A 13,304-nucleotide genomic window follows, 5' to 3' on the forward strand; every position below is an offset into this window, starting at 1 on the left:
GTGGGAAGAGGAAAAGGGGTCCTTGGAACAAAAAGGATAACACATGGGATCTAGAGTCAGTTTCTAGCTGGATTACACACATAGACCCTCAAGAACACAGGCTTATGCTTATGGGTTTTTTAAATTTCCTAATGAAACACATTGTCCTAGAGGGAAACCAGGTCTAGACCTGAATAGTTTAAATTTCCCCATCCCTAATTCCTTTAAATCCAGAAGTGCCCTCTTGGTCTCAAGTCCCAGCTTTCCCCCTCTCCCAAGGACTTGGGCAATCCCCCACCCCCCATCCCATGGTCAGATGTCTCTGATGATTTTACTCAGAATGAGTCAAGATCAGGAGGACAACCAAGGAATGCTGAGTGATCAGAGCCCTATGATTTCTGATTCCTGAAATTATAGACATACTGTGCTTTATGTTTGTATATTTGAAGCGCAAGCTATGGATTCAACTAGTTGTGGCTGTTTGTTGTTTATGAGCTGGGAGGGAATAATAAAGCCGCAATCAAGATCACACAACACAGGAAAGTTTACAAAAGGAAAAAATATTTTGTTTTAAAATCTTTGCTACATGTCATTATTTTTGCCACTGTAAGGCTCAGCACAGATGCCAGCAGTACAGAAACGGCCAACAAGGAAAAACAAAAAAACAATCAAAAATAAAACCCTGAAGGAAAAGCAGAAACAAAACCCCCAGAGCATCTTCTCCCGCCCCTCCCCTTCCCCAGAAGCCCTATAGTAACTGTACAATATTATAGTCCTGATCACATTTAAAAACAGCTGATTATTAAAAAACAAGGATTTCATTGGAAACTCAACTTTTTGGTTTCTTAAACTGTGATATAAATATATATGTATATTGTATGTGTGCACATAGAATAAAAAAAATAAACTGTCTCCTTTTCCACTCCACTACCTGGCACCAGATTGGAGACAAAAGGGAGGGAAACCTAATGACATTCTTTCAGCCTCTCCAAGGCCACCTATGTTCCTCAGTCCCCTATGGCTACATTTAGTATGTCTTCTTATTCAATCTTGCACTTAAGATACTGGCCCGAGCCAAACAAATAAACAAAAAAAGGCCGATACACATGGCTGTTACCTGAGGAAGATAAAGAGTGAGAGTAGTAACCTGTATCCGCGTTTATATGGCTATAGTTAATTGCTAAGTGACCCTGTCGGGATGGGAGTCCAGGTCCCATTTATCACATGGATTTATTACACTTGTACTATAAAGCAAAATCCAATCTCAAGATTGGAAAGGGAGCAAAGAGGAAAGAACTATAGGCCCAGAAGAGACCTAAATCTCCGTTTCCTGCAGACTGGATACTCTGAGAATGGGATGAAAGAGGTTACTTTGCAAGAAGGCTTGGTATTTGGTTTAAACTCCACCAGTGAGGATTTTCACTGGGACTGCTAATCCAAGAAGTTGAGTTTCCGTGCATATATAACCTCTACAGAACACACATCATATGTGATTCTGACAGAAAAATGCAGCATTATCCTTACGGCCAAGTAGGGGGTTTCTAAAAGTGTTTATCTTGCCAGCCTACTTCTGTAATGTTTGCAGATCTTCCATATAAGGTGAGAGCACCAAAAGCAGGAATGACCCAGCTTTATTACTATATGTGTTCGATGAGAGACCAACGATTTCAATAGAAGACTTTATATATTTGCTTATAGTTGCCTATTGGCTGGGCATAGATATAAGTGCAGCAAAGACATTTATTTAAATACTCTTTGGCTGCAATACTAAGTGGAAAATACATGGAAGAGTTAACTCCTTAGGACTCTTTAAAAAACACAAAGAAAGACAAAATCTAGGACAAATTTTGCATAACTCCCCAATAGGGAGAAAGAAACACAGAAACAAACGTGCACGTGCTCATGCACACATATGTGCACATGCATGCATGCACACACACACACACACTCTCTTTCCCTCTCTCTCTCTCACACTTCCTTACTCATGTTTCTTTCCAGAGGAATTGCTCACAGGCAGCAGAAAGAGCCTATGCTCACTTCCTAAAGCCCCATGTATACCTACCATGTTTCATGGTCCTCAAACATGAGGACATTTCTCCCCTCCTCCACCTTATTCAGAATTTCTTTCCAGAAATAAGCCATAGTATCCAAGGCAAACAGTGGATGCCAGGTTCTCTAACCTGCCCCTTGACCCAGCACAAATCATCTCTGCACAAAATTTCTGGTCAGGAGACATAAGGAAAGGCATTCTTAACCTTATCCAGTCTCAATTTTTCGAAGGGTCCCCAAAGCCTTGAGGATTCACTCCATTTCTTCTATAAATGCTATCTCAGAGAGAAACAAGGAAGACAAGGGAAAGGTCAGAAGGAAAAGGGGGTGTACATCAGGGGTGAGGGAAGGGAAGGGAGAGGAACTTTTATTCTGTTTATAGAAAGATTTGCTTTTTAAAAACAAATGGTGATCTTTTTTTTCTCCCCCACCCCTTATCCTCACCCCAATAGTTCTATTCTGAAAAGGAGGGAAACATAGTTAGATCAGGAAATTCTTCATTGTTGTAACTGTTGCTCTGGTCTCCCAGCATGGACAGCATCTCCTAATAAGAGAAAAAGAGTAAGTTTGGGTCACACACCTTGATCCTTTACATTTATCAAGCTGCCTCCCAACATTCCCCTGAACTGTCATCTCTGGCCCCAGAGAGTTTCTGCTGCGCTGAGTTCTCTTAGCCTTCCTTACTCCCAGCAACACTGACTCCTTTAGATGACAACCTTTTTTCCTAGTTCCTTCTCTGTCTTCCTCCTACAGTTCCACATTTTCCCTCTTTTCTAGACCTCAGTATTTTCAAAAGGAGAAAAATCTGTTTGTCACATTTCATAAAACCCCCCTCTGGATACATATGGAATATCTCTTATCCTATTATGTTTTCCACCAAAACCTTGTTTTGCCTTCTTTCAACCTGTGTTTTAAACTAAACTCCTCCTTTGTCCCACCTGAGATTACTCCACTGACTCTTGCAGTCCCCTCAGGATGTATGTAAATAGACCTTAATAGCTGTATTCAGTATTTTTATACCTAAAGTACTATCAAGTGGGTACATGGTTCTCCGTGAATGGGCCAAAATTACTTTTTTTGATGTCTTCACATGGCGCTTCACATCACTAATGATGGTCTGGTTAAAGACTGTGCAGCACACTAAGTTCACAATCTTTTCAATTAATGACATCTATTCCTATATGTCTTGACTCTTTTCTTCTCTTCTTACTAACCTCAATCAAACACCTGAATCCATGCATGCTTTCTTCTCTGTCTCTCCTCCCTGACTCTCTCCCAGTTTCTGGTTTTCTGAAGTCTGTTCACCCTCTCACCTGGAAGACCTCTGGCTGGCCAGGTTGCTGTGCTGATGGCTGTTGAACATGTTGCTCATTAGAAGTTGAACGATGATGAGGCTGCTGGCCCTGCCACTGTGGCCAGACACTCACACCCTCTGCTGTCCGTGTCTGGAATTGTCCTGCAGTCTGTCCAGTCTCAGGAGCTAAAAATACAGCAAGGAAGAATAAACAACTTCAATCTGCTAACTCCACTAGAGAGGAGAAACTAGCACATTATCACATGCAAATCATTAATTTTACCCAGATACTTTCTGCCCTTCTTTCTGCAAATCAATGCCTCTTCTATTTCAAACCCTGGTCCCAGATTCATTTTTCTTCTCTAGGTACCCTTTCCAAAGAGTCCTTTGCTCATTCAGACTATACTTGCATATTATTAAATGTATAATACTTTACATGCTTTTTGTTATATGTGCTAAAGTCTTTTTCATGTGGGTAGGTTTTATATTCCAAATGGACTGTCACCTTGCATTTTCCTATAATTAGGTCAGTACAGCCGTGACAAAAGCAAGCCATTTTAACTACAAAATCCTTTCTCTCTCTTTTTTTAAAAATAAATTTATTTATTTTATTTATTTATACTTGGCTGCGTTGGGTCTTCATTGCTGCGCACAGGCTTTCTCCAGTTGCGACGAGCGGGGGCTACTCTTCGTTGTGGTGCATGGGCTTCTCATTGCAGTGGCTTCTCTTTGCTGTGGAGCACGGGCTCTAGGCGCGCGGGCTTCAGTAGTTGTGGCTTGTGGGCTCTAGAGCGCAGGCTCAGTAGTTGTGGCGCATGGGCTTAGTTGCTCCGCGGCATGTGGGATCTTCCCAGACCAGGGCTCGAACCCGTGTCCCCTGCATTGGCAGGCGGACTCTTAACCACTGCGCCACCAGGGAAGCCCAAAATCCTTTCTCTTTAGTGGTGTGATTTTTCTCCTAGTCTGAACTCACCAAAGTTGGATCCACGATTGGTGAGACTTGGGTAGGCAGCGGCACCAGGTGATGCAGTGGAAGCTCCAGGGAGGGACATGGGGCTGAAGGAGGATGGAGTCTGAAAGTTGCCTACACCAAATTGGGAAGAACGAGTCTTGGCTGTAGCCTGGGTAGCCACCTGCTAAAAGAAAGAAAGGGGTAGAGAGCAAATGGAACATTAACATTATTGCACAGGCCATTCCTGTGAGAGTTAACATTACCTCTGTCAATCACTGGATTCTTTTGAGCCAAGCTCATTACTTATATATATCCCATTGTATATTTCTTCCAATTAACTCCCAATCTCCCTTGACACTATTTTTAGACACTTGTGATAAATTGCAAAAAACAAAGAACTATGGGATTAGTAATAGTACACGTTTAGAGTTGTGAGAATTAAACGAAAATGACTTAAACGAAAGCATTTTATAAACTGTAACGTTATACAAAAACTAGAGGTATTAATAATAGTATAGCATTATATATAGAGAAAAAACACTTTGTATCATTTTATTTAGTCTGTACCACATTTGTTTGTTCCTAATGATGTTTTTTTTTTTTTGGTAACTAAACATTTTTCTCACTACAGTAGTAATGCATATGCACTGTGGGATATTTTCAAAAGGAAGGAAAATAAAAAGGAAATAATCATCCATAATTCTACCACCAAAGACCCATGGTTAACATTTTTGGATAACTTCTTCCAGTTTTTATTTTCCTATGCATTTTTTATACAATGAGGTCATACTGCATATAACAATTCTGGAGCTTACTTCTGGCTTTGGCTTTTTTATTTAAGATATTACTTATGCAATATAAGTATATATCAACATATGACAGGACATTAGCTTTAGCCTTAACATATATTTTATATATACACATATATACTATATGAGGATTTTTCAACACAATTTTTTTTTTGGTAAATAGATATCACTGTGTATAAATTAGTGATTAATTTTCCCCTTTGTTCCTGTATTTTGTAGCCCTAACCAAAGTGGAAACTTCTCAGAATTTACTCCAAAACAAATCTGAAACTGAAACCTGTTCAAGATGTTTGTGACCAATTTTGATTTAAGGTGAATGTGAAAACCATGGACTCTGAGATGTTTGTATTATCTATGGTTTTTAATTACCTAGCTGCTCCCAATAAAGATAAAAATTGGAAGGAAGGGGATGGGAGGGGTGGAAAGAAGATGTCTAAGACAGACAGCAATAATTTTACATATGTAGAAAAGCCTAACCAAACAAACAAAAAATACACAAGGGACAGACACAAGGGACAGATGAGAAGGTTTACCTGGGCAGAGAAGCCTGGGCGGGTGCTAGGGGTCCAAGCTGGGGCTGCTCCCTGGGTAGGATTGGAGTGGCGAGAAATCTGGGCCAACATCTGCCCTGCAGAAGCTGATGGCTGGACAATGGTTACAGGAGGGGCCAGACCACTATTTCTAGGAGTGAACAAATAGTGAGGTAAGTATTAAAAAGGTGCGTTTATCACAGAATCTAGGAATCACAGGACAATCTAGTGCTATACCTAGATTCCCTTGACTCCCTGGGGTCAAGGAAAACTTGATAACAGAATTTGGAAAAGACAAGAAAGACTGACAGTCACACACTGATCAGGACACACAGAGATGGAACCTAGAACATGGCAACAGGACAGGTGCAAAGAAAAAGGAGGAAGAAAAGCAAGCTTGTCTCATCCTAGGCCTACAAGTTCCACTGCTTTGTCTGAAATAACCAGAGAAAGCTAGGGAAGAATAAAACTTGGATCCAGTAACTGAATCCCTCAGTTGCCATGTAAAGCAGCACACACATATGGGGCTCACCTGAAATTCTCTGCCGGCCGGGAGGTAGGAGGGAATGTGTTGCCCTGGGAGAATAACTGTTGGGTGGCAGGGACAGTGCTGGAGGAGATGCCTTTACTCTGATCTGTGGACCAAAAGGAGTTGGGGGAGGGCCAGTCAAAGGGCTGTAGTATATTAGTTCAGCAAGTTCCTATTTACTCATGAGGTATTAGAATTAAATGGAAATATACTGGGAGACTACTGATTGGGCAATTGTAGGCCCATCAGTAAGTGATGAAAATGAGAATTTAAAATAAGAATAAGGAAGAAACATACCCGTATTGATGTTGGAGTAGATTTCTGAAAATCTTGGATCTCTATCTTGGGCAAATAGACCCTCTGACTTCTCGAGGGGCTTGCTGTGTTCTGGCCCTGTGGTTGTCACAGGCTGAACAGAAACCTGTGGAAATACAACGATAAAAATAACCAAGAAGGTTTAACATGACAACTCAATAACCCTAAAACTCATGTAAAGATACACATATACTCTAACTGGCTCTCGGGGATACTTCTTAAGGAAATGCTCACCATCCTTCAAAGAAGACACACTAACCTGGGAATGATTGTAGCTGGCTAGTCCATCTCTTCCTGGTACCACATCCAATTCTGTTTGCTGTTGCTGCTGCCTGTATGTTAAAGGCAAGTAAAGAGAGAAACGGGAAAAGAGATTTTTAAAAAGAATCTGGGGAAAGGGCTTAAAACAAACAAATAAACAAAAAAGTGGGACTGTATACGGCCACCACCGCAGGCTAGTCACTGCTCAATAAATGATTCTTCGACCATTTCTCACCTGGGTGCCAGCTGCCCTGAGCCCATCTCCAGGGATAAATTAGCTGTGGGACCTAGCTGTGGCCTCTGGATTGTGTTGGGCAGTGTAGGCCGTGGTTCCTGGCTAGAGTTCCTAGGAAAATGAAGAGTAGAGAGAACAAAGAAACAAAAAGTATCTGACTCTGTTTGTACATAAGACATTATAGATTCACCTGTACATGGGGTAATCACTGATGAATTCCCCTTTCAAGTCCAATCCTACGATAACCTGTAACTTCAGATTCAGCAAATAATTCACACTACAGAAAACATGGTACAAACAGAAACTATGTCCTATGGAAAAAGAGTTCATCCTGTTTGGGCTCTAACTCCTTCCAGGTATTCAATACCTAGTCGTTGAGGATGTGTGTATGTATATGTTGTATATCCATATATTGTGTTTTAAAAAAAGCATAAGTAAAAAATTGAAAATACACAATGAAACATTAACAAAGACTATTTCTGGATTGTGAGAATTTTTTTCCTTCTCTTTACTATTTTCAATACTTTCCGAATTTTCTACAAAGAGTATTTATTACAAAATAAAATATTAAGACTCAACTAAAACTTACTGTAGTGGGAAAAACTGTAGTATGCAAAAATGGGGAAAGCCATTATTTCCAGAAACAACTTCTTAAAAAGACTTAAACATTTCAAAATTTAAGCAAAACAGAAACACAAAACAGTTGTTGTTTTGCAATATAAAGATACAAAATCAAAAACCCAAAAAACTACAATGACCTGAGTCCTAAGTTAATGAAAATTTCTAACTGAATCCACTCTGTTATACTAAAATTAATTAGCAAAGAACTAAACTTTACAAGCCCTAAAAGTTGAATTGGAGGACAGAGACTCAATGTTGTCACCGATATTATTCACACTTGCTAATTATTTATAATCAGATCTTCACACATGGGTTTAAGGCCAATTCTACACAGATAGATTAAATGGAAAAGAAGTACCTTGACAACCAACACCCACTAGGATGGGTACAATAAAAAAAGACAGCAAGAATGTGGAGAAGCTGGAACCCTCATACATTACTGATGAGAATGTAAAATGGTACAGCAGCTTTGGAAAACAGTTTGGGAGTTCCTCAAAAGATTAAACATAGAGTCACCATGTGACCCAGCAATTCTACTCCTAGGTGTACACCAAAGAGAATAAAAACATATCCACACAAAAACTAGTACACAAATGTTCATAGCAGCATTCTTAGTAGCCAGAAAGTGTAAACAACTCAATATCCATCAACTGATGAATGGATAAACAAAATGTGGTATACCAATACAAAGCAATATTATTTGGCAATAAAAAGAAATGAAGTACAGATACATGCTACAACATGGATGATCCTTAAAATATTATACTAAGTGAAAGAGGCCAGTCACAAAAGAACCATATATTTTATGTTTCCATTTATAAGAACAGGCAAATTTATAGAGACACAGAATAGAATAGTTGTTACATAGGGCTTGGGGAGGATGACCGTTAATTAGTACAGGATTTCTTTGGAGGTAATAGTTTTTTGTGTGTGTGTGGTAATACTTGCACAACCCTGTGACATACTTAAGAAATTGTACACTTTAAATGAGTAAACTGTATGGTATATGAAATCTATTTTAATAAAATTGTTTCTTACAAAGCTGAGAAAGTTCAAAGAGAAAAGAATCAAGGAACAGAGAAAGAGAAGCTAACAAAAGAGTGAATATAGCTATGCTCTAAAAGCAAACTATGGTCCATGGGCCAAATCCAGTCCATTGCCTGTTTTTGTAAATAAAAGTTTACTGGAACACAGCCATCTTTATTCATTTCATTTGTCTAGAACTGTTTTTGTGCTATAACAGCAGAATTGAGAAGCTGCAATAGAGACTGTATGCCCCACAATGCTAAAATATTTAGTATCTGGCCTTTTACAGAAAGTTTGCAGATACCTGCTCTAGAAAAAATTCCTGTCAGACTAGAGTAATAAACGGGTGTATAAAACAAAATCCTTTCTAGAAAGGGTTGAAACATAAAGTTGAAATACAGTTGACCCTTGAACAACATGGGGGTTAGGGGCACCGACACTCTGAGCAGTCGAAAATCTGAGTATAACTTATAGTCGGCCCTCCGTATATGCAGATCATGTAGTACTGTAGCATTTACTATTGAAAAAAATCTGCATATAAGTGGACCCACACAGTTCAAACTCATGTTGTTCAAAGGTCAACTGACCAAACCCTTCACATTTCAGAATCTAGTCTCTAAGCTACTGTTTGTTAAAATTTTACTCTACCTGTATAAATCAACTATACTCCAGTAAAAAATTAAATTAAAAAAAATTTTACTCTACCTGGATGAACTACCCCAAATTCTAAGAAGTTGGAAGATGAAGAAATAATGGTGTTTACTACTAGAAAAGTAGAAGAGGAGGTAACCTGATAAGGCTAAGCAGACCTGGCCCGTGAGAAATCCCAACATTGGAAAAGGTCTTTATGGTACATACTTCACATTGGTGTTGGTACAGATGATGTACTCAATTTCATCTGAGTAAGGGTTCTGGAAAGTAAAAGAGCTGGTTCTCATCCAGAGCCATTCTCGGTTCTTAGACCGAAACCGGAACATGACAGATAGCACCTGGCCTTTTAACTTCACCACCTGAAAAAGTTTTCATGCTATCAGTTGAAACCCACAAAAAATTTTCTTTAGACATTTACCAACCTTAAGATCCTTGTGTCACTGTCCTTGAAGTAACAGTCTCTTGCAATATTACTAACAAAACAACATTTTGTTGTTTTGGGGAGTAAAAATAAGTGACTAAATAATAAGGAGGTATATTTATCATGTTTCTTCTCAGAGTCCCAAGCTATCTAACCACTCTTGTCAATATCAAACAGGAGTAACAATTATTCCAGGAGAGAAAAGACTACCTTTCCCCACTTCCTTTGGAAAGTCCCTTAAAGATACACTGATCTAGCAAATTTACTAGTTTATAAGTTTAATGACACTGAACATAGCTTACATGTTGCCCCTCAATCCTAGCTTTTTCTGCCAAGCCTGAGAATTTCTGCTTTCATAGCACCCATGAAGGTTTCTATAAATAAAACTAAGTTGGCTTTAGTTTTGTTTTACTTTTATTTTTTAAAAGAAAGCAATTTTAGATCATTTTAGTTTCTAACCTCAAAGAACAGAAAATAATCTTTTGAACCCCCCTCCTTAACAGTAAAAAAAATAATATTAGCAGCTAACATTTATTTGGTACTTACTATATGTCAAGCACTAGGCTATGTGTTTTTTTCTTTTTTTAAGAACAACATTTATTTAACATTATAAAAAAGAAATGAGATATGAACATCTACATTTAAACAATAATAAGTAGTCTTTAATACTTACATGTGCTCACTGTATAACATATGCACAATGAACATCATTACATTTGTATACAAACTAAGTACTGGATTTGAAACCTGATTATTACTGTACATATCCATGCCAATGAAGTATAAGCCCAGTAATTCAAAATACCTACACTTTAAATTGCTTTTTAAGAAAAAGTTAAGTGATAACATTTGTGTTTAAGTTGACAAGAGTGTGGCAGTAACTGCTGACATTACAATCTGCCTGAGAAATAATTATAACAGAAAACGGGACATACTTCACTTAGCAATAATAAAATGGCACATTTAAAATACATAAATAAAACTTTAAAAAATCAAATGTGAAACAAAGCATGACAAGAACCAAAATGGGAAGAAAAAAAAAAAGAGGAAAACAACCTTCATTAGAAATAGCAACTAAATTTATGTACTGAAAAGCAAAAAGAAATACAAATCCATCTAGACTTAAGAAACATCAAAATCTAGAAATCAGCAACTAGTAAGCAGCAACTAGTCTGCACATTAAAAAATACCTTTGCTTCTGTACTCTAGTATCATAGCAGCAACTGATGTCAGAATAAAAACCATGAGATTACAGAGTGTATATATGGCCCATTGCTTTGGAATAAACATTTTTCTAGAAGTGATAAAGTGATACTCTGTGGCCCAAAGCATCAGAATTATGAATTTCATGGATTTAAAATATACTGTACAACATCTTCTTGCACTGCCAGAAGTCCACGTCCTTAGCTTTGAATGGTTTCAACAGAAGTCAGAATAGCTTTTCTAAGACTACACATACAAAAAAAAAAAAGACTACCCATACATGGAATGTGAGTGGATGGAACAGGTGATGCTGAGGAATTAGAGAGACAGAGAGACTTTTTACTGCCATTGTCTGATTTCCTCTAGAAGTTGGGCTTTGTGCTTTAAATGCTTTATCTTATATACCCATTGTATCAGTAAAAACACTATTGAGGCTTAAAGAGGAAAATTAACCAGTCTAATATAAAGTAAGAGCTACTATCTAAAGCCAAGTCTGTCCTGAAATTAAATTCGCCAGATGTTTTCAGGATCTAGGGCCTGAAATTAAGAGTTTGCTTACAATTAAGAGCCAACTTTCACTTATCTATAAAAGAACCGTCAAATGAATTTTTCAACTACTATCCACTGTTCAGTGAAGTGTAGAATATTTTAAATACTTTAAAGACAGCCCCTTGGATATAAGACACTGAGTAGCCAAAGCCAAACAAAAATACCTTGAACATTATCCATAGTTTCAAAGTACTGGTCCTTTTCTGTTTCTTAAAAATACAAGCTAAGTACTAAAGAACATAAAACTGCAGGACCTGCCACAGTACTCGATTAATCAGCAGTCAATAAATATTTGTGGAATGAATGTAGTAATAGATATTAGATTAAAATACTATTCCAATCCAAACCAGGAAAAAAAGTTACCTGTTGGAAGCTGTCTCTTAGAAGCTGTTGGTCTTCAGGATGACAGAATTCTACAATATTCTTTCCTAAGAGTTCCTAAAAGAGAAAAAGAAGAGTAAAATTGACACTTTTATGATCATCTAACTTTCCTGGGCCATTAGCAGGGGACTTGGATTTCATTTCTCTTGCTTTTATCCTAGGATTATGGATAAGAGTGGAGGGGGGGAAAAAAAAGATAAACAAAAAAAGATGGAATCTGCTAAACAACTGACCTCTAGAGCATTCTTCTTTTTCAGGATATTGTACATTTATTTTAACTGAATTTTTTACAGATTTGAGGTATAATTTAGATAAACTCACTCATTCTTAATGAATTTTATAATTCTAATTTGATGACCTATAATAAATCTATACAGTTGTACAACCATTACCACAATTCAGTTTTAGAACATGTCCACTGCACCCAAAAGTTCCCTTCTGCCCGTTTGTAGTCAATCCCTGCTTCTAATCCCTTGGCCAACCACTGATCTGCTTCTGCTTCTTTAGTTTTGCCTTCTCTATACAAATGGAATCATACAATAGGTAGTCTTCTGTGTCTGGCTTCTTTCATTTAACACAATATTTTTGAAGTTCATCTATGTTGTTCCATGTATCAATAGTATATCCCTTTTATTGCTCATAAGTATTCTAACATGGATATACCACAGTGTGTATCCACTCACTAGTTAATGGACATTCCACTTTTTGGCTATTATGAATAATACAGATATGAACATCTGTGTATAAATCTTTGTGTGAACATGTTTTCATTTCTCTTAGGTAAATACTTAGGAGTGGAATTGCTAATTTGTAGGGTAAGTGTAGGTTTAACTTTTTAAGAAACTGCCAAAATGGTTTTCCGAAGTAGTTATACCATTTTACTTATCTACTAACAATATATGAAGGTTCTGTTTCTCCATGTTCTTGCCAATACTTTTTGATGATAGCCATTCTAATGGGCATATAGTGGTATCTCATTGTGGCTTTAATCTGTACTTTCCTAATGACAAGCAACTATTTATATGCCATTCATATTGCTTGTTTGGTGAAATGTCTATTCAAATCTTGTGCCCCTTTTTTACTGGCTGGTTGTCTTAATGAGTTCTAAGAGTTCTTTAGTCTGGATACAAATCCTTTTTCAGATATATGATTTACAAATATTTTCTCCCAATTTGTGGCTGGCCTTTTCACTTTCTTAATGATGCCCTTTTAAGAGGGCAAATTTTAACTTTTATGAAACCCAACTTACCAAATTTTTTCTTTTGTGAATCATGCTTTTAGTGTCATATAAAAAATCTTTGCCTAGGGAATTCCCTGGCAGTCCAGTCGTTAGGACGTGGCGCTTTCACTGCTGTGGCCTGGGTTCAATCCCTGGTGGGGGAATTAAGATCCTGCAAGCTGCACAATGTGGCCAAAAAAAAAAATCTTTGCCTAACTCAAGATCACAAAGATTTTATCCTATTTTCTTCTAGAAGTTTTATAACTTTGGCACTTACACC

The 13,304-nt window shown here is 37.7% G+C and overlaps 1 protein-coding gene across 4 annotated transcripts in view; it reads right to left on the minus strand.

Annotated features, from left to right (window-relative positions):
* Positions 1-523: 523 nt before the first annotated feature.
* Positions 524-13,304, minus strand: part of ARNT (aryl hydrocarbon receptor nuclear translocator) — a 63,578-nt gene continuing 50,797 nt past the window's right edge. For 2 of the 4 annotated variants that reach the window (XM_036860418.1, XM_036860401.1), the window contains 10 exons: positions 11,788-11,862; positions 9,459-9,610; positions 6,954-7,064; positions 6,717-6,789; positions 6,440-6,563; positions 6,146-6,248; positions 5,617-5,764; positions 4,296-4,455; positions 3,342-3,508; positions 524-2,572 (listed from right to left, as the gene is read on the minus strand). In XM_036860418.1, coding sequence (XP_036716313.1) covers positions 2,483-2,572; positions 3,342-3,508; positions 4,296-4,455; positions 5,617-5,764; positions 6,146-6,248; positions 6,440-6,563; positions 6,717-6,789; positions 6,954-7,064; positions 9,459-9,610; positions 11,788-11,862 — 1,203 coding nt within the window. In that variant the 3' untranslated portion in view covers positions 524-2,482. Of the gene's footprint in view, positions 2,573-3,341; positions 3,509-4,295; positions 4,459-5,616; positions 5,765-6,145; positions 6,249-6,439; positions 6,564-6,716; positions 6,790-6,953; positions 7,065-9,458; positions 9,611-11,787; positions 11,863-13,304 lie in introns of all 4 variants that reach the window. The other 2 variants (XM_036860410.1, XM_036860391.1) reach the window with 1 other exon arrangement.

The sequence above is a fragment of the Balaenoptera musculus genome, chromosome 1 (assembly GCF_009873245.2).
Source record: "Balaenoptera musculus isolate JJ_BM4_2016_0621 chromosome 1, mBalMus1.pri.v3, whole genome shotgun sequence".
Lineage (NCBI taxonomy): Eukaryota > Metazoa > Chordata > Mammalia > Artiodactyla > Balaenopteridae > Balaenoptera > Balaenoptera musculus.